This window comes from Sceloporus occidentalis, unplaced genomic scaffold (genome assembly GCF_023333645.1).
Source record: "Sceloporus occidentalis isolate IW3139 unplaced genomic scaffold, rSceOcc1.0.p SCAF_7, whole genome shotgun sequence".
NCBI classification, from domain to species: domain Eukaryota; kingdom Metazoa; phylum Chordata; class Lepidosauria; order Squamata; family Phrynosomatidae; genus Sceloporus; species Sceloporus occidentalis.
Window position 1 is genome coordinate 49,821,267 of NW_028316987.1, and position 20,535 is coordinate 49,841,801.

Sequence of the window (20,535 nt, forward strand, 5' to 3'; positions counted from 1 at the left end):
ATTAGTGGAATGTTACATTTGTGTTCCAGTGATTTGTTGGTGCTTTTTTGGGTTGGCTTAGTTCCTTGTATCTGTGATTATGTTGCCAGTCTAATTTTGATTTTGTTTGAGTGAGTTCAGATTCAGTTCCCATTCTTGATAATTGTGTCCCCGTATTTTATGGCAGTAGGAATCAAAAAGGCTCTATAAACTCCACTGAGAAGCACAGTGGCGGATTAAATATTCTCTCCAAATGGTCAGTGGTTTGAGATAGCAATATACAGCACTCCAGTTTTGGAGGACTATACACAATATAACATAATGGAGTTATTGAACACATCTTTGTCTCTTTAAATTGTTTTCAAAGTAGCAAGTAGTAGGGCCTTGATCTTGATCAGGCCCATAGTATAGTGGGTGGGGACAGTTTTCATTAACTTTTCCCTTTTGTACCATCTTCATGACAAAATTCACCTCCAGAAGCTGCAGTTTACTCAAGTCAGAAAAGATCTTTCCTACTAAGCAGTTTTAGAAATGAGGAAAGTTTTTTTCCTTCCCATTAGGGCTTGCAATGGCAAGGATGAAAACTTCAACCTTTATCTTTCTCCCCCTTTGCTTTGGCTGCAATCCAGGTTCTGCTCTCAGCTGTTGAGGGGCAGGAGCAGCTTAGACAGAGATGCATTCACCTGTCTTTCAGATGCTATTCTGCCTTTATTTTAAGATGGAGTTTGGGTGGCCATTTGAGTAGATGGCTAGTGTTACCACAATTACTAAACCTTCTGGCACGTTGGTGGGTCTAAACCCCTCTCAGAACATAGGGCTGAGAGTTCATTTTCAAATGGTTATAAGTTATTTTCTGTGACATACATATATTCAAATGTTGCATTGAAGATAGAAAGGTATTATGTAGTCTCACTTTAATAACATACTGGTTTTGTGAGCTGTTAAAGATGGAGTAGACCTGTTCAGCTCAATTCAGGATGAGGTGTGTCTTTCAGAAAAAAATATAAGAAAAGACGTTAGTGTTGTTGTAATAATATTCTAATGCTCCGAATGCCCAATCTGAAGGAACTCCTGCACTGTCACCTCAATGGTATGTACATATTTGTGAGTAAGGAAGAAATAATGTATTTTTACCTTTGAAGTAGTGGTCAAAAGAATTCCATGCTAATGGAGTAGAGAAAAGGGTTCATAACCAACAAAAACCTCATGTGGCTATATTTCCATAAGAACACCTACGTTCAGATCTTCACCATTTTGATTAAAGCAAGAGAATTATTTGCAATGATTTAGCTCTCCCATCTTATCAACAGGACTACAGCAGAACTAGCTGTAATATTGTATAGTACGCAAAAAGTGGTACGGTCATGGTTCTATTTCCCCTTTCTCACTACCAGTGGCCTGTAAAATGGGAGGCTCTAATTTCAACTATATCTGTCACATGTTTAGAAATGTCACAGAAAAGATGGGGAGAGTGGTGGGTCTGCTGTTCTTGATAGCCATGACTCTCTTATCGTATCTAACTTGATACAAAAATGCTAAATATCTCAGTAAGAAAGTATCTCTGTGTTAGCATTAATTTGTGTGAAATTAGTGTTGAAGTGTGTCTGTTTAGAATTATTTATTCAGGCCAGCTTCTTCCATTGTGTCCTTTCAGATACATTTCATAAACATCATATTGAGCAAAGTGTTTTCTCTGACAAGGTGCATAATTGCCAATATCTTTTGTTGCAGACAATTACTATCTAATTATGTAATGTCACTATTTTGTACTCCTGTAGAGTGGAAATGTTCCCTTTAATATTACTTTGTTGTATATTTATTACTTTGTTGTATAATGGGTTGTAGTATGCTTTGGTTGTAGGGTGCTGAAACAAAGGTCCTAGTTGTATGAGTGTCACACCTGGATTACATCAGTGTGTTATATTTGGGCTGCTTTGAAAAGTGTCCCGAAACTACAAAATGCTGTATCAAAGCTGTTAAGGGAGACAACCTATTGCGATAATGTGATGTCAGCATTGAAACAACTATGTTGGCTTCCAGTGTGTTTCATATTCAAATGCTGATCATGCACTTTCATGGTTTGGGATCAAAATACTTGAATGACTAACTTCTTCTTTATTTAATGTAACTGCCTTCTGCTATATTCATTAGAGGCCATCTTCTACTAGGGCCATATAGACATATATGTATTTAGGACCAGGAAGAGCACATTCTCAGTGGCTGTGGTAAGGTCCCATTTTTTGTTTCTGTGTTATTTCAAATAGATGTGTACCTTAATACCCCTTAAGAGGATGGTGCTTTCTTGAGTGAAACTTCTTTTTTAAATAATGTTTTTAGGCTCTGAGTGTGTTAAACTTTTTTAATGAATTGTTTTAACTTTTAGTACTGTCTTCCCACAATATTTGTTATAGTAGCTCCTTTTACTCTCTTGTCTTTTCCTATTTGGAAACCCTTCAGTGTTTGGTTATTAGGCACTAGCTACCTTGAATTCATCTAAAGTAAAGTGAGAGGCCTGCTTCGCATGTTTACCAAATATGCAATGCAGCAGTGTTTTTGGATTAAGCTCTTAATATTTAATATACAGTAGTGGATTTCATTTATGCATACACTGAGAGCTAAGTAGTGACTAATGTATAAGGAAAAAAGTTTGAATCTTACCTCTGTCTGTGTATGTATGCGTGCATCCCTTCAAGTCATCTGTAGACTTCTGGTGCAACTGTAGGCTATACAGTCGGCTGTCCATATCCACAGATTCTGTCATTCATTGATCAACCATCCACAACCTCAAAATGTTTGTTTTAAAAAAAATCCAAAAAGCAACCTTGATTCTGTCGTTCATTGACTGTCTCCCATCCAAGTATTAACCAGGGCTAATCCTGCTCATCGTCCAGGTTCAGATGGGATCTGGTCTCTACTATGCACTAAATAACCTTAGGCAACCCGTTCTCTCATAGTCTCTAATCTACAATGTGGGAATGCTGACCTACGTTACAGTGTGTTGATTAATGTAATTCTGAAGCCAATACAGTTGGCCCTCCATATCCATGGATTTCAAAAGGCAAACCTTGATTTTGCTATTTTTTATTAGGGGTACCATTTCACTGCACCATTGTGTTTAATGGGACTTAGACTGTCCACCGATTTTGGTATCCATAGGTGGGGGTGTGTATTCATGTGGATACCAAGTGGATATCAAGGACCTAGTGTATAAATTCAAGTAGAAAGTGGCAAGGCGAAATACTGGACTCATAGTTAATAACAGAATGAGTCTATTTTACAAAGTGGTGCACTGTAATAGAATGTTTTGTGTTTTTATTCAAAATATGGTTACAAATAAAGCAATATTGCAAGTTTCCATCATAGGAGTGGTAATTCCTGTGTTAAGATAAAGCCAACCTGAGGCAAAATTAACCCTCTGGCATAAAATGTATTCCTGTGGTCCAACAGAATCCCCGATGAAAACCTTTTTGTACACATAGGAATGCATTTATTTATTTATTTCATTTATATACTGCATTTCTCCCAGAAGAGACCCAAAGTGGCTGACAGATAAAACATTAAAAAATAAATAAATTAGTAAACTTCAGGAAGTCAGTTTTATGTGATATGTAGTAAATGTTTAGGTGGTAGGAGGTGGTGGGTTTTGTGTGTTGTTGTGTGTTTTTATCACGGTGGTGGTCTAGGATCAGGGTTTATGTAGGAATTATGTTTTGTAAGTACGTATGTATATATTGTATTGTATGTATGTAGAACATGCATTGTATGTTGACATTGTTTTTAACTTAATAAACTTTAATTATAAAAAAATTACAGTAAAAATGTAAAACAATTAAAATTATCTGAGAACAGCATGAAATCACATAAAATATACAAAAGTTAAAAGCATGACTATAACATGTCCACTCCTTAAAAACCACCCTGATATGAGTATATATCAAATGCCTGCTTAAATAAAAACGTCTTGACTTGCTGATGAAAAGCAAACAGAGAGGGGGCCAGCCTATCCTCCTGTGGAAGGACATTCCAGAGGGTGGGAGCAGCCACAGAGAAGGCTCTCTCTCATTCCTCACCAAATGAGCCTGGGATAGTTGTGGGACTGAGAGAAAAACTTCCCCCTAAGATCTTAATGTTCTGGCAGGTTCATATGGGGAGATATATGGTGCTTCAAATAATCTGGACCTAAGCCGTATAGAGTTTTATAGGTCATGACCATCACTTTGCATATGCTTTGCAGTGTTAGCTTGTTCTTTTGGAGGAATTTCCCTAGCACCATGATACACAAATTACAAAGATGGAATCCTAATAGACCACTGCAACTCCACTTCCCCACCCCTCAGGTCTCACCTGCTTCCAGCTTCATCCAGCCAGGTCTGCATAATACAAGCCAGGTTAACATGCTCGTCCAGGATCAAGTCCTGATCAGTGGTGTCTTTCCATTCACTGACCTGGCATTCACCAGCAGTATTTCAGCCCAGGGGGTCTGTTGCCAAGGCTATCCAGACGATTTGAAATGGGGGACAGCTCAGGAGTAACCAACACCCTTTGGCTCTCCCTTCTACCAGAATAACAAGGCTGAATCCCCATAACATATCTTCCCCTGCCTATTACAGTTGTGATGGCTGCTCCCTGGGCTATTTCCCCTCCCATGGTCTCCTAGTCTTGTCTCTAGCAGCAGCAAGCAGGTAGTGGCAGATCTCTGTCCTGGGGTGGTGGGGGTGGCTGCTGTTCTTGTCTCTCCCCAGTGCTGGCTTCCCTCAGTCCTAGGAGGCACACAGCTTATATCCCCTTCCCAAGGGGAACAGGTGTTCCTAGCTGGCTTTATAACCTGGGCTCTGGCCCTGGCAGGGAGCAGCCCCAAATAGACAATAACATATTATTAAATATTTAATCAATATAATAATAATAATAATAATAATAATAATAATAATACTTATAATATAAACTTGGTCTTCTGAAAATACTATCAGGCAGAAATGAGAAGGAGTGACACTTCCTTCTAATTTTGACCTATTTCCAAGTATGAGATTTTGTAAATATTATATGTAGTTGTATAAAAGATTTTTGAATTTCAGAGTAGTGTTGAAAAGGGGATATTTGCCTCTGTAGTGAGATCCAGTGTCTTTTAACATGTGTAGTGTAGATGTTCCCTTTTGGTCCATGTTTTCTTTCCTTAGAGTCTGATTTGGCTAGTTTGGAGTGCATTTGATTCTGATTTGGTTAGGTTGTCTGCATTTAAAATTTATTAAATTTTTCATATCCTTCTTCAAGGATACATATCTCTTGTGCGTGGCATGCAATAAAATACTTTGATAAAGGTGTAATTTATACCTGTTGACTATGCCATGGCTGGAAAAATCAGATTCCTATGAAGCAGAAGCAAATTGTAAATCAGGATTAATAATTTTATGTAAGTGTGTGGGAGACAGAATGAGGTGAGTAAAAAAAGTTACATAATGTGATTAAATAACCCTGTTTATTGTAGCATCAGAATTTTGTTCATACTCCCTCCTTGTAAAGTTATTTTAGGTATATAAATGTGGATGCCAAAGTGCCTACTTGCTCAGTTGCTGTGCAGGAGGAGGATGAATGGTATTCTCTTGTTTTCCCCTTGTGAGATAATTAGGATTACCAGGGGAGAGGGAATAGTTCATCTGTGGTTAATCTTTCTGTGTATCTTGGGTTTATGTGTTATCTAGAACATTTCAGTCTTGCTAAATGCTTTCGTTTTCTAATTCTTAAAGCTGTTCATTCCATATTAATTAACATAATGTAAAAACAGGTATACAGATGTTCAAAGCTTGATAGGTGAGGTCGGTGTAGTGCTCGATGCAGTGCTTATCTTGTTCTTATTCTTATCTTCTTTATTGTCTTAAATCTTCTAGGAAATATTGGAAGTTGTCATTGTGGTGAAGATTGTGCAGACTTTTAAAACAGATACCAAGTTATTTATTTATTATTATTATTATTATTAACCTTTATTTATATAGTGCTGTAAATTTACACAGCGCTGTACATATAATCTTTTAGTTAGACGGTTCCCTGCGCAAGACAATTTTAGATAAGTCCTTAAATTGTTTGCAACATTGTGCCCACATCTAGGGAGCAAGTTCCTCTTAATCTGGACGTTGTCCTTAGTAAATGAGAAAAGAATTGTGCTTCATCTTTTGAAAACAGCTGATCTGGATTTTCCCCCCAGGTATGCACTACAGTGGTACCCCGGGATACGAATGCGCCGCCTTACGAAATTTCCGGGTTACGAAAGAAATTCACTTAATTAATTGTTTCCGGGTTACGAAGGTTATTCCGGGTTGCGAAAGAAATTTTGGTGCTTTTCGGCGCGATTTCACACGGAATCGCGGCTTTCGCTATTAAAGCCTATGGGCTTTTTCGGCTAGCGAAAGTTTCCGGGTTACGAAAGCGGCGGCGGAACGAATTACTTTCGTAACCCGGGGTACCACTGTACTTATGTAGAAGAAATTAAGAGCATTCCCAAATGTTTTATTCTGGTCCTCACTGCACTATATTCACCTTCTCTATGCTTTATAAACAAAATTAAGGATAGCTTCTAAAATGTGTACAGTGCGCCAGCGTCATGCGCAGGTGCATCATACATGGAAGCCGTGCCGGGAAAAAGCCTCGTGCACCCTGGAAGAAGTAATGGGGCTTGTGCCCGCAGTGCACACTGCACAAGCACAGGCTCCATTACTTCTAACGGGACTTGAGCTTACGCATTTTTTCTTTTACGCGGGGTGTGTGTGTGTGTTCCAGAACAAATCCCCTGCGTAAAAGAAGGACCTACTGTATTTCATATTCATCTTCAGCTTTGGTTGAACTTTAATTTTCTATCTTCCCTTACTGTGAAAGAAATACTGCAAATAAAATAGAAGCTTACTTTCATTGATTCTTGCTGTGAGATATATCATTTTATTTTCCAAAAAGAGGATGCATCAGCTGATTGTATGTTGCTTGCATTTCTTTCTCTTTCATTCTTTCTCATAACTACAGGCATACACATGTCTGTCAGTAAAAAGTAGTTAAGATCATGGATATAGTATAGAAAAAGGGTAGTTAGGAAGACATGAAGTAAATTTAAAATTACAGAATTTGGTTTGAAGCTGGTTGCCTGTGTCTTGAGTGACACGTAGGCGGGTTATAAACCGCCATGAAAGTACGGAGTCAGTCCGTACTAGGGTTAGGAAGGTGCGGTGCTTCCGCACCCCCCTAACCCTAGGACAGACTGAGTCCGTACAAAATGGCGGCTCCCCTTCCACATGGGGGCCGCCATGATGACGTCATGACCGCGCCGCCTCTATATGGGCGGTGCGGACGTGACGTCGTCGGTCCGCGCCAGGGCGCTTAGTGCGCCCTTTGCGCGGACCAGGAAGGAGTTCCTTCCTGGTTTGCGGCGCCACTTTGCGTTGCTGGGCGCAGCCTTCAGACGGCTGCGCCCAGCGAAGCAACCCCTTTCTCCTCCTCCCCGCCGCCGAGGGGTGTCCTTGGGGCTTGAAGCCCCAAGGACACCCCTTTCCAGGCTGTGGGGAAGGGGCCTTTTGCCGCTTCCCCACAGCCTGAAAAGCGGTGGATCGGGGCCTCAGCGGCTGCCGTTCTAGCAGCTGAGGCCCCGATACACCAGGGAAAGGGGCGGTACAGCCCGCCCCAAATGGGCGGTCTGTAACCCGCCGTAGTTACACTTATCAAAGTATTTTTGTGCTGTTCTGCAGTATCAGGCTTTCACAGTAGTTTACACAAAGGGAGGGGGGAGAGAAAAATATAGCAAATCACAAGCAAAAACATAAAGACACAGTAAAAGCAGCCACAAAAAACCATAGTAAAATCTCTTTTAAATGTGAAAATAAAAGGATATTTGCCTAGCACTGAGGGAAAAAAAATGAACCAAAACAGGCTCCAGCTGTAGGTGCTGAGTAAGGAGAGACTTCTGCAAAAGTGGCAAAAGAGAAAGGCCTGTATCGTCTGAATGCAGCAGAAGTGTATGAACATCACTGTTTTTGCCTGGCATGGAAGATCTATTCACAGTAGGTTTCTAAAAACTTTTTTGAAACATTTTTTATAGTACCGTGCCCCAGGTTGTATAAAAATCTGAATGCTAGTATATCTAATTGTGGTTGGAAACAGAACAGCAACCATAATAGCCCACATGCCACACAGTAAACTGCTTGTGAAATTGAGGACATGTTATAATAATCCTTGGAGAGGGATTGGTATGGCTTATCAAAGACAATAGTAAAATATTCTGACAAGAGACACTTGAAATAGATGTTTAGAGACTGGCCTTTGACTTCTCTCTTAGAAAAAGAAACGTGACAATATAGTTAACTAGGGTCCAGAACACACTGCAGAAATAATCCAGTTTGGGATCGCTCTAACTGCTTAGGCTCAATGCTAGGCAATTCTAGAAACTGTAGTTTTATGAGGCATTTAGCATACTCTGTCAGATAGCTCTGATGCCACAATAAGCTGCAATTCTCGGGATTCTTTTTACATTCTTTAATAATTGGTTTAAGTTTGTGATGTTTTCTGTTAATAGTATGGTGCCATCCGCATACCTAAGATTGTTGATGTTCCTTCTATCTTAGCTCCTCCCTCTTCTGAGTCTAAGCCTGCTTTTTGTATATTTTCTGCACACATTTTGTTTCTCCATATTCTGTTCTAACAATAGCTTCTTGTCCAGATTTCTTATCAGGACTATAAAATGTATTGGCACTCTCGTGTCTTTGAGCCATCCATTACGTTTCATGAATTATGCAGTTGAAGACAAAGTGCATGCTCATTTTTCCTGGAATTCCTTGTTACTCTCCATAAGCCACAGTATGTTTGTGGTGTGGTCCCTAGTGCCTCTTCCTTTCTTAAACCCCACTTGCACCTCTGGGATTTCTCTCTCCATTTATGATTGGAGTCTGTCCTGCAGATGTTTGAGCATAATTCTGCCTGCATGGGAAATGCTATGGTCCTATAGTTGCTGCAATCTTTGTGTCCCCATTTTTTGTGAGTGGAGTTGTATATTGATCATTTCCAGTCTGTTGGCCACCGTTTCCATATTTTCTGATTCTGTTTGTGCAGATTGTAGCAGTTCAGCTGGAGTATTGTCTGCTCCTGGTGCTTTCTCTTATTACAGCTACCACTTCACTTTTTAGAATTTGGGGTTTGTCCTCATAAAAGGGATGTGGTGGCTTAGTGGTTAAGATGCCAATTCTGATGATCAGATGATTCAGAAGGTTGGCAGTTCGAGGCCTGAGTACTGCATGATGGGGTGAGCTCCCGTCACTAGTCCCAGCTGCTGCCAACCTAGCAGTTTGAAAACATGCAAATGCAAGTAGACAAATAGGAACTACTTAAGTGGGAACAGCATTTGATGAAGTCATGCTTTCCACCTGACCACCAGAGAGGTCCTCTGACAACGCTGGCTCTTTGGCTTAGAAACGGAGATGAGCACCACCCCCTACAGTCAGTTACGACTAGACATTCATGCCAAGGGACTACCTTTACCTTTATCTCATATGGTTCATTGTTCCATGTATCATTCATTTGTTCCAGGATATGTCTACAAATGGCTGTTAGTGACAATAGTTAAATGGAACCACAAAGTATGACAACAAATACTGGTGGGAACCAAGTGGGGAATGCCATTCAGTGAGTTCCCGGGGCATGAGGTAGAGCCACAAAAACAGATTTTTTTATCACTTGGACCTTAAGTATCATCTTACAAGGCAATGTTCATGTTTGTGTGGCTATTGACAATCCTCAGACAGCTGTAGCAGTGACATTGAACGAACTGGTGGAGTTTGGAACAACTTCAAGCTAGAAGGGAAATTAACAGAAATATTATAGTATGCAGACTTGTTAAATGTCAAGGATTCACTCTGGAAACATTGTGTATGTGCCTTAATGTTGTCTGTCAACTTATTTATTTATTTATTATTTCATTTATATACACTTTTCTCCTGGAATGGGACCCAAGGTGGCTTTCAGGAAGAAATGAGTTAAAATCTAATAACATAATTTTAAAAACAATTAAAATTATCACATTTAAAACTGTATAAAATTATTTAATTATTTTAAAAGCATATAAAAGTTTTTTTAAACAATAAAGCACACACGCTGGGAACGAATTCATATTGAAAACCATCTTAAACAGAAGGTGGAAAGGAAAGCAGGGAGGGGGCCAGCTTATCCTAGTCAAGGGAATTTCAGACGGTGGGAGCAGCCACTGAGTAAGCTGTCTCTTATGTCTTCACCAAGTGAGCTTGTGATCATAGCAGGATCCAGAGGAAGACCCATGGCAAACCACTGAATTTCATAGCGTTTTGTTGGACAAAGAATATTCAGAGGGGTTTTTACCAGTTCTTTCCTCTGTAATATTACCTACAGACTTGGCAGTCTCCCAACCAAGTACTAAGAGGGCTGGCCCTGTTTAGCTTCCAAGATCAGGATTCATTCAGTGCCTTTTGGCTTTTTAGGAGATAGTGATAACATTGCATTTATGATTATCTGGTAACTTCACTACACTAGCTATTCTGATCTTTTTGTCATGGTAATGATATTGCCACCAGTTTACCATGAGCGTGCAGATGTCTGAGTATGTATTTAATAAAAAGGACCCAGGGCCACAATTTTTGTTTAGTAATATTGTATAGCCAATGTGCTACTTATGTCAATACATAATGATATTTTTTAGATGGCTGTTCCTCAGGCTAAAAAATTAGGCAAAACAGAAGACTTTCTTGATAGTGACTTCTGGATTCGTTCTAGAGAGTTGTAAGATCAGCAGCGTAAAGGCTTTTTAAAACACACATTAATAAGTACTGGAAACTTGTATGTTAAAAGTTCTGTTTATAGCAGTAGAGATGTTTGTTTTAGAGAATGGATTGTAGTATAACTGGAAAAATATTTTCCAAATCTAATGGATTTTTAACATATTGTTTCATTTCAAATATAAACCAAAACCCCTCAAATAATGAGATCTAACTATTAGGTATTAAGACAGAAATATGTTTTAGTGGTTATTCTTGGAAGATTGCCTGTATATTGAATACATTCACATAGCAATGTAAGAGGAGTGTCTACAAGGGCATGCATGCCTTTCTGTAATCTTATCTTTATAGGCATGTTGCTTTGACATGATAGAATTTTGAAGGCTATTGCCCTATGTATAAGCTGGTAAAGGTTCTCTGTTTCATATGAGTCTATCAGCAACTAAGGACAGTAAATTTTAGTGACACTCTAAACAACATTCTAAACATGTGTTGATTTCTGTGGCATGGTGTGAATTGTTTTACTATTTTATTTTATTTTTTGTGGTGGAAAATCAGACAACCAGTACTCAAATCCTGATAATAATAAAATGTCAGAATACATACCTAATAAAATTAGAAAAGTAACCTTAAAATTACATACATTAAAGCTTATGGCACTACAATGGACCCTTGGTATCTACTGGGGTTTGATTCCAGGCTCCGCTGTGCATCCCAAAATTAAGTCCTATCCTCAAGTCCCATTAAACACAGTGGCATAGTAAAACTGTGTCCCTTATATAAAATGGCAAATCACGATTTGCTTTTTGGAATTTACACTGGGCCCTTGGTATCCGCTGGGATTTGGTTCCAGGACCCCCATGGATGCTTTGGGTTCCAGGACAAAAATCTGTGGATGCTCAGGTCCCATTATATACAATGATATAGTAAAAAGGGGTGCCTTACATAAAATGGCAAAATCAAGGTTTGCTTTTTGGAATGAATATATACCATACATACATACAATCGTCCCTCCATTTTTGCGGACTTTGAGTCTGCGAGCTCAGTGCTTCATGGACCTTCAAGCAGGAAGGGTTAAAATGGCATGTGAGAGAACGCACAGCTGTTCAAGCCAATGGGGCTTGAATATTTGCGAAATTCCATTTTTGCAGGGTGTGTGTGTACATGTCCCAGAATGTATCCCCTACGAAAATGGAGGGACGACTGTATATATATTTTCAAGCCATGGATGGTTGAATCAATAGATAAAGAATCTGTGGATACGGAGGGCTGACTGTGTATTTATTTGGAATATTTTCAAACCTTGCATAAAAAAATCTGTGGATATGGAGGGCCAGCTGTACGTTGTTGTTGTTTGTCTTCAAGTGATTTCTGACTTACGGTAACCCTAAGGCAACCCTATCACGGGGGTTTAGGGGTTGAGAGTGTGCGACTTGCTCAAGGTCACCCAGTGGGTTTGTATGGCAGAGTGGGAGAACTGAAGCTTGTAGTCCAACCTTCAAACCACTACACTATGCTGGCTTTCTATGGAACTATGTGTTGTTGTTATGTGCCTCCAAGTCATTTTTGACTTAGGGTGACCCTAAGGCAACACTATCAGAGGGTTTTCTTGCCAAGTTTCTTTAGAGGTGTTTTGCCGTTGCCATCCTCTGAGGCTGGCAGTGTGTGACTGTATCATTGATATATAAAGTTAGTTACCAGTATTTTTACATTTTCAATCTAAAAGAATTTAAATAGACATTGTCTGACTGCACATTCTCAGCTAATTTACCATCTTCGTCGTTTGCTAGTATTGCAGAGTCTGTACCACTGAATTGTTGTTTTTCCTTTTCTCCATCTGCCCCCACCAAATTGTACTGTTTATCTGAAGCACATTAAGGAGGTCTTATAGTTTTCTGAGAGAGAGAAGAGCAGCCAGGCACTGCACCTTCATGCTTGGGCTCAGCGGTTGGTGAGAGCCCCTCTGTTATGTTCCAGATGCCATTGCTGAAACCTCTTGACAGGGAAGGAGATCATCCAGGAACTGCTGGATTTATTTCCTATCCCACCATCTGCTTTTTCCTGTGTGTTGTGTCTTATTTAGATTATAAACCAACGTTCAGGGAACTGATTGACTTTTAAGGTACTTTTTGTGGTTGAAACGCAGGGCATGAATACTCTAAATGAATAAAATTTTGATAATAAATGTTGATAATTTTATTACCTGTTTATCAAAGTTGTGTGTGTGTAGTCATATTCAGTAATATTAAGGCTAATTTTATTTGGGTTTTTTTTTTTTAGTAAGTAGAAGAATAGTCTGCAAGATGGATGCCAGACCCATATAATGTTAGATTTTGCAAGTAAGGAAGTTGCTATTCCTCATCTCTTAGTTAGCCTGTAGCATGGTCCATTTTCCAACGTTTCTTTAGAATCACTATTTCTCTGCTACAAGTGCGAGCTCATATGCCCCAGGATATATGTGATGGCACATATAATTTTGAAGAAACAGGAGTCTCCCTGGAAAGATTAACATTATTAACATCTGAATGATCACATCTCTGCTTATCAGCCTCATGCATCTACAGGCAAGGAGTGACCATATGCACTACTCATCCGTCGTTTGATTGGCCAGTAGCTACCCTGTTTCCCTGAAAATAAGACATAGTGATAGGCTCGGTGCAGAACGGAAGGAGCGGGAAGGGAGCGGAAAGATTGGGGCCAATGGTTCTAAAGGAAACGGAGTTGCAAGAAATTCAGGATTGAATTCTGGGTTTGGAGAGTTATAATGATGTTCCAGAAGAAGACAACTTACCTGTAACTATATTTGAATAAATGTAGATTGTTGTACCATCCTTAATAAAAATAAGACATCTCCTGAAAATAAGCCATAGTGTGTCGTCTTGAGGAAAAACAAATATAAGACAGTGTCTTATTTTGGGGGAAACATGGTATATGTATTACTCCTCCTTCATGTGATTGGGCATGCATCACATGTCTTTCATGATGCTGGCCAGGAATTAACCATTGTGAACTGTGGCTAATGTAGAAGTCAGGAAGCAAAATGCAATCCATGGTTTCATATTCAGGATTTTTGTAAGTGATTAATTGTAGGCTCCTGGTCTAGATGTAACAGGCAGCGGTGATTAATGGGGGCTTCCTATCATTTTGCTCACTCACACAAAGGGAGTAGCAACGGAGTGGTGTGGGGGTGCAAAATATCTGTAAATAACTTACCTCAGCCTCTCCCAAGTGGGTGCCCTTTAGATGTGTTGGAGTAAAATGCACAGAATCAGACAGCGTGGCACTGCTGACTAGGGATGATGACTGCCTTATTAAGCCACTCTCTGACTTTTGCATACTGAGCTGATTCATGTTGTCTCCATGGTGGAAGAAAATGTTGGATAGAAATGTAATAAATCATAATTATTTTAACTATTACTGAGAATGTCACATTTCACATATAAAACTGTCAATTTGTAACAGTGAATAGGATACATTCTTGGCATTTTAAAAGACTAATTTGTAGTACATTTATGAACATTTTAATAATATCTTAATGTTGTCAACTCTTTTGAACCTACCTAATAGTTAACATTTTAACGCAATTAAATCTAGTTTTGTCTGTGCTTTAGCAACATTAAAACTGATGTTATTTTATATGCTACTTTCAAATGGATTGTCGTTTCTTGCCACAGTACATATTTTGTTTACTGAAAAAGAGTTCAGCTGCTTTCCAGCAGTTTTTGCAAGATGTGTTTCCATGTCAGTTCTACTAATAGAAGAGAATTTAACCCTTGTAGATAAGACTGCATTCCATTCTAAGGCAAAATGCTGTCTGGATCAAAGAATGTAGCAATTGAAAGTGATAATTTGAACAAAACAGTTCATTTAGGGCACACTTGACAAAGTACAAGAGAACAAGCTCTGCTCTAAGGAGCCTGATGTCTAAAGTATGATAATGGGAGAACTGACAGTGAATAGGGAGGGAAATTGAGTCTGTATTTAATCAGAAAAACACATTTATTTTAGTTTTGTTACAGTGGGGTATGTGGATTACAGTTATGCCCTCATTGAAATGATGATCGTAAAGTCAGAAGGTTGGCAGTTCGAGGCCCAAGTGCCGCATGATGGGGTGAGCTCCCATCACTAGTCCCAGCTTCTGCCAACCTAGGAGTTTGAAAGCATGCAAATGCAAGTACTGTAGATAAATAAGTACCACTTTGGTGGGAAGGTAACAGTGGTTCATGCAGTCATGCTGGCCACATGATCAAGGAGTTGTCTTCAATACTAGCTCTTTGGCTTAGTAATGGAGATGAGCACCACCTCCTGCAGTCAGTTGCAACTGGACATTTGTGTCAGTGGTAAACCTTTACCTTTACCTTCCTTGAAAATGGTATTTGAAGGAACCAAGAAGCACCCCAATTTTCCCGCTGTTAATTTAATATGCTGCATAAATATTTGAAAAGATTCCTCCCATTAGCTTGATGTAGTTGAACTGAAATCTTTGATTGTGGAGGTAAACTGCATTTAGTGTGGTTTATTCAAAACTTTACTTGGAAATTAGTTTTATTTGAATGCTTGTAACTAATTTAGATTTTAGTAAGGAGAGATTAAGGCAGTGAAAATAGCACACTGATTTAACATGATATAAAATTTTATATTGATAGTATTTATTTATCCCTCCCTTCCTCATAAGAGCTCAAGACAACTGATTTTAATGCTTTATCATTTTCTCAGCCATCATGGAAACTTTAGAGAAGGATGGTATATAAACCTTGTAAGTAAATCAATTGCTACTTTTAATGTGCTTGAGACAAATTATCTTTGAGTGTTAGATTATGAGAGACCATGGTTCAAATCCCCACTCGGCTATGGAAACCCACCAGATGATCTTGTGCAATTCACCTTTTCTCAGTCTAGAGGAAAGCAATGACAAACCCACACTGAACAAGTCTTGCTAGTGTCCTCTCCAATAATAGCCTTAAGGTGCCATCAGTCAGAAATAACTTGAAGGTATACAACAACAAAACAATGTTTGAATTGTTGAGAGTATAAATATGTTGTTAACTGCCTTTAAGTCTACTTTGACCCATGGTAACCCTATGAATGAGAGACCTCCAAGTCACCCTATCCTCAACCATCCTGCTCAGCTCCTGCAGATTTGTGAATGTGGTTTCTTTGATTGAATCGATCTGTAATGCTATCTTCCTATTTTTCTATTGCCTTCCACTTTACCACGCATTATGGTATTTTCTAATGAGTCCTTTCTTCTCATGATATGGCCAAAATATGACAACCTCAGTTCAGTCATCTTTTCTTCCAGGAAGAGTTCGGGTCCAATCTGCTCTAGGGCCCACCCATGGGCCTTTTTAGCAGTCTGCGGTATTCTCAGAGTTCTTCTCCAGCACTATATCTCAAATGAGTTGATTTTCTTCCTATCAGCTTTCTTCACTGCCCAACCCTTGCAACCAGACATACAAATTGGAAATACAGTTGCATGGACAATCTATCTATCTATATATATATATGAAGGGAGGGAGGGAATAACTCATAGATAGATAGATAGAGAGAGAGGGGGGGGAGCCCTGGTGATTGTGAATTCAATTTGAGGGGCTCCAATGTCCACTCAGTCTTGCATTCTTCTGTAGGTCACTAAAATGAGTACCCAGCTTGTTGGGGGCAATTAACGTATATATTGTAAATTGCTTATAAAGTGCTTAGTTCACTGATAAGCAGTATAGAAATGTACTTGCTATTGCTATATACCATATATACTCGTCTCTAAGTCTAAAACTTTATGCCCAAAAATTGACCCCAAAATCCCAGGTTGACTTATTTATGGGTCACTAGGGAAATGTGATAGTAGCTCTTTCAGATTTCCCCTTGCCGTGTGAAGAGGAGTTTAGCAAGAAAGAGCCAAGCAGAAAGAGTCCTGGGTGACTGATTGATATTGCTGTTTGTTTAAGAGTCCCCCTCCTGCCCACATGTCTGGCTGAAATGAAAGCTGAAACAACGAAGAAAAGACTCAGTGAGGTTCTCTCTTGTCATACGCACACATGCACACCCTTAAGGAGCCTCCAAATTTTACTCTTGACCTATCCACGGGTCATGGCAAAATCCAGAATTTTGGCCCCAAAACTTGACCTCAATTTATACATGAAGTCAACTTATAGTTGAGTATATACGATATATATGATATTCCTATCATGGCCTGGTCTAGGCCTCTGAGGGAGAGAAGATCTGCTGAACTTTCCCCCTTCCCCACTGCCATGCCTTTCTCCTTTTGTGTCTTGTCTTTTTAGATTGTAAGCCTGAGAGCAGGGAAATGTCTAATTAGCAATTTGTAAGCTGCTTTGATAGCCTTTTGGCTGAAGAGCAGGATATAAATAAATATTATTATAATTTTATTATTAATAAAATTCATCCAGATATTTTTTTTCTGTTTTTGCTTTCTGTGTGTAGTTTCCTCCCTCCCACCCACCTCCTAATTTTACTCTCCTCCCTTAAATTATCTGCGTGGCATTAACAAACTATTTCTTGTACTGTTCCTGAAAAAATCTCTTAGGATGAATCAATATTCTTTGGTGATCACTACCTCCTGCTTTATTTTGCTCTTACCTGCTCTTATAGGCATATGCATGTACCACATTTTTATTCAATTTGAGAATAAGATCTACCTAGGTTTAAAATTGGACTTTATCTGAACATAGATGCATATGACAATGAACAATATGTAATTTCTATACCAAACTGCACAGTTCAGAAAATTAATCACAATTTTATTTAAGAAAATGAGCTTCTAAGCTCTTTATCTATATTTTTTCTTTCCTTAGGGTCATGATGAAGAAGCTGTTGTGGATACAGGTAAAATTAGCTCTACTATCAACACAAATTTTGAGAAAGAAGAACTTGAAAGTAAGTTTTATTTTAATTCTGTTACTAGTGTTAATTTTGCAAGTACACATAAGTAAAATAAAATAAGAATCCTAACGCCCTTCTTGCTGTGTTAAGTTGGGCCATCGTGATTGTGCCTTTACTATTTGCAATGATGCCTCAAATTTTCACCTATGTGGTGAAGGGGTATTGTATTGTATTGTATTGTTCTTCTAGTAACAGCTGAACTTGTGGTGAATCAAAATGTCTAGGTTTTCCACAGTCGTCCTCAAAGGGAATTCCACGCCCCATCTCTCGGTATTGCATAAGGTCAGGGATAGTCCCTTTCCATCTTGAACTCATTCCTCCTGTTCTGTTTCAAAGGGAGGCTAGTGTTCCTTGTTATGGTGTTCAGTTCCAGAACAAGCAATTCTGACTTGAAAATATAACATAAAAATAAAACCAGCATTTTTCTTTATCTTAGAACTGGAAAGGCTGAAAGCGAATATCTGTCATTGTGTTGTGTTTTGAATATGTAAAAGATGCTAGGGTAACTACTTACTTATGCCCTTTGATTTGCTGAAAATTTTGAAAAACATTTGGGACTAATAAACTTGTGCATTCTATCTGATGAATAATATACAGTACAGTTGTGTTTGGAAAAGGAAGGATGCTGTGCAGAGCTGGAGTTGAGATTTTGAGAGGCCCACAGCCCATCAGCGTGGAATAAACAACACAAGAATAATATGTCTTGATTCTTTTGCCAGGAGGGTCCTCTGATCAGAAAATTAGAAGTCATCCTAGAGGTCTGTGGTCATTGTGCTGGCCTGTGCATCATCTGGTAGTTTTTTTTGTAGGAGTAGTAGCAGGCATCTCTGGAGCAAGGGTGGGCAAAATGAAGCCTTCCTTATTGGGAGTACAGCTCCCATCTACCCTAGCCAGCATACATAGTGGTGAGGGATATTGGAAGTTACATCCGGTAGCATCTGGAGGCCTACATCTTGTCTGTTTCTGCTCTAGATGTCTAGATCAATGACACTCTCTTCTTCTTGTCTAGTATGGCCATTTGGAACGAGAATTCCTTTCCTCCTGCCTGGCCAGCTCTGTGTCATGGAACTTGGAGATACTGTAGCTGCCTTCTGATTGGTGATCAGTTTCCTGATTGGAAAGTTAACTGGGTGGAGTGAAACAAAAATAGTCTTATTTAAGAAATGGGAGCTTCCCCAGAAAACTCCCATGATAATGGAGGAGGTGATAGCTCTGGAATGAGTTTCTCTTTTTTTTTGCTGGGAGGAAAGGCTGAAAGAGGCCACTGAGTGCATATGAAAAGAGCATGAATATGTTACCTGGAAACCTTGTGTTATGGAGAGAGATTTAGGGAGCTGGTATGTTTAGCTTGGAGAAGAGCTGGTTAAGAGGTGATATGATAGCCCTGTTTAAGTATTTGAAGGGGTGTCATATTGAGGGAAGGAGGAAGCTTATTCTTTGCTATGCCAGAGAACAGGACACGGAACAATGGATGCAAACTACAGGAAAAGAGATTCCACCTAAACATTAGGAGGAACTTCTTGACAGTATGAGCTGTTGAACAGTGGAACAAACTCCCTCAGAGAGTGGTGGAGTCTCCTTCTTTCGAAGATTTTTAACAGAGGCTGGATGACTATCTGGCAAGGGTACTTTGATTGTATGTTCCTGCATGTCAGGGGTTGGACTGGATGGCCCTTATGGTTTCTTCCAACTCTGTGATTCTATCCCAGGTTGCCTTAACCACCAGGAAGTTATAGAATGTTTCTGTTTATTAAATTCTCTCCATAGTGGCTGCAGATTTTCCAAACTATGACATAAACAGTTTTTGAATGCTTTGACCCTGCTTTGCATATTTCCAAGTCTTTCAGGGATGTCCACGTCAGGGGACAACATTGAAAAGGGATCTATACTACTAAATAATATGTAGAAGCAAGTTGTAGGCCTTTTAATGTAAAATCCCACAATAACTTGCAGCTGGTCTTATGGCATGATAGTAGCATCCTAGAAATACTGTATATACTCATGTATAAGTCTAGAAATTTAAGTCAGAAAGTTGACTGAAAAAATCTGAGTTGACTTATCTACTGGTCAATGTAAGTACTGTACTTTAACTCTTATAAAAAAGGACTAATCCTCTGGTGAAAGGCAATAGCATAATCTGTCCTGGAAGCACTTGACCCCCTTCTCTCCCATCCATTCATCCTTTAGTGTGAACACAAGCAGTTATGCCTGCTGGGATTTTGTAAGTTCTTTTGCATTCTTTGCAACCTTTATTACATACCCTAAGTTTAAATAATAATAATAATAATAATAATAATAATAATAATTTATTTGTATCCTGCCTCTCCCTGTATTGGATTGAGGCAGGTAACAACGAACACAAACAATAAAATCAAACATGAATAGCAATAGATAAAAGCATAAGAGGACATATTAGATCCTAGTTCCCCAATCTCCCTCCCACCCTAAAATACCATTAAAAACAATTCACAATAAAATGGTTAATAAAATAGATTGAAATCAAGGTCCGGTGGATACAGCTAAACAAGTGGAGAGTGAAAATTCTGAGGAGATCAGTTTGGGAAGGCCTACCAGAAAAGATCCGTTTTTATTACCTTCTTAAAGCTCTCCAAAGATGTTAGATCGCGGATCTCATCTGGCAGGTCATTCCAGATTTTTGGAGCGGCAACAGAGAACATCTTCTGGGAAGTCATCTTCAGTCTACAGTAGTTCTCTCTCCTGAGAGTTCAGGAAGGATTGTACTGGAGGAGGCGTTCCTTCAGGTAAGCTGAGCCCAAGCTATGCAGGGCTTTATAGGTAATAACCAACACCTTATACTGTGCCCAGAAGCTAATGAGCAGCCAGTGTAGGGATTTTAAAATAGGTGTAATAGAATCAAATTTGGAAC

General features: G+C 39.2%; 1 protein-coding gene across 10 annotated transcripts in view; it reads left to right on the forward strand.

The window, feature by feature from the left end:
- SLC4A7 (solute carrier family 4 member 7) overlaps positions 1–20,535 on the forward strand; it is a 100,696-nt gene that overhangs the window by 18,188 nt on the left and 61,973 nt on the right. For 8 of the 10 annotated variants that reach the window (XM_089532916.1, XM_089532906.1, XM_089532909.1 and 5 more), the window contains exon 2: positions 17,561–17,642. The exons of 1 other annotated variant lie outside the window; for it this stretch is intronic. In XM_089532916.1, coding sequence (XP_089389042.1) covers positions 17,561–17,642 — 82 coding nt within the window. Of the gene's footprint in view, positions 1–15,464; positions 15,505–17,560; positions 17,643–20,535 lie in introns of all 10 variants that reach the window. One more of the 10 variants, XM_089532914.1, reaches the window with a different exon arrangement.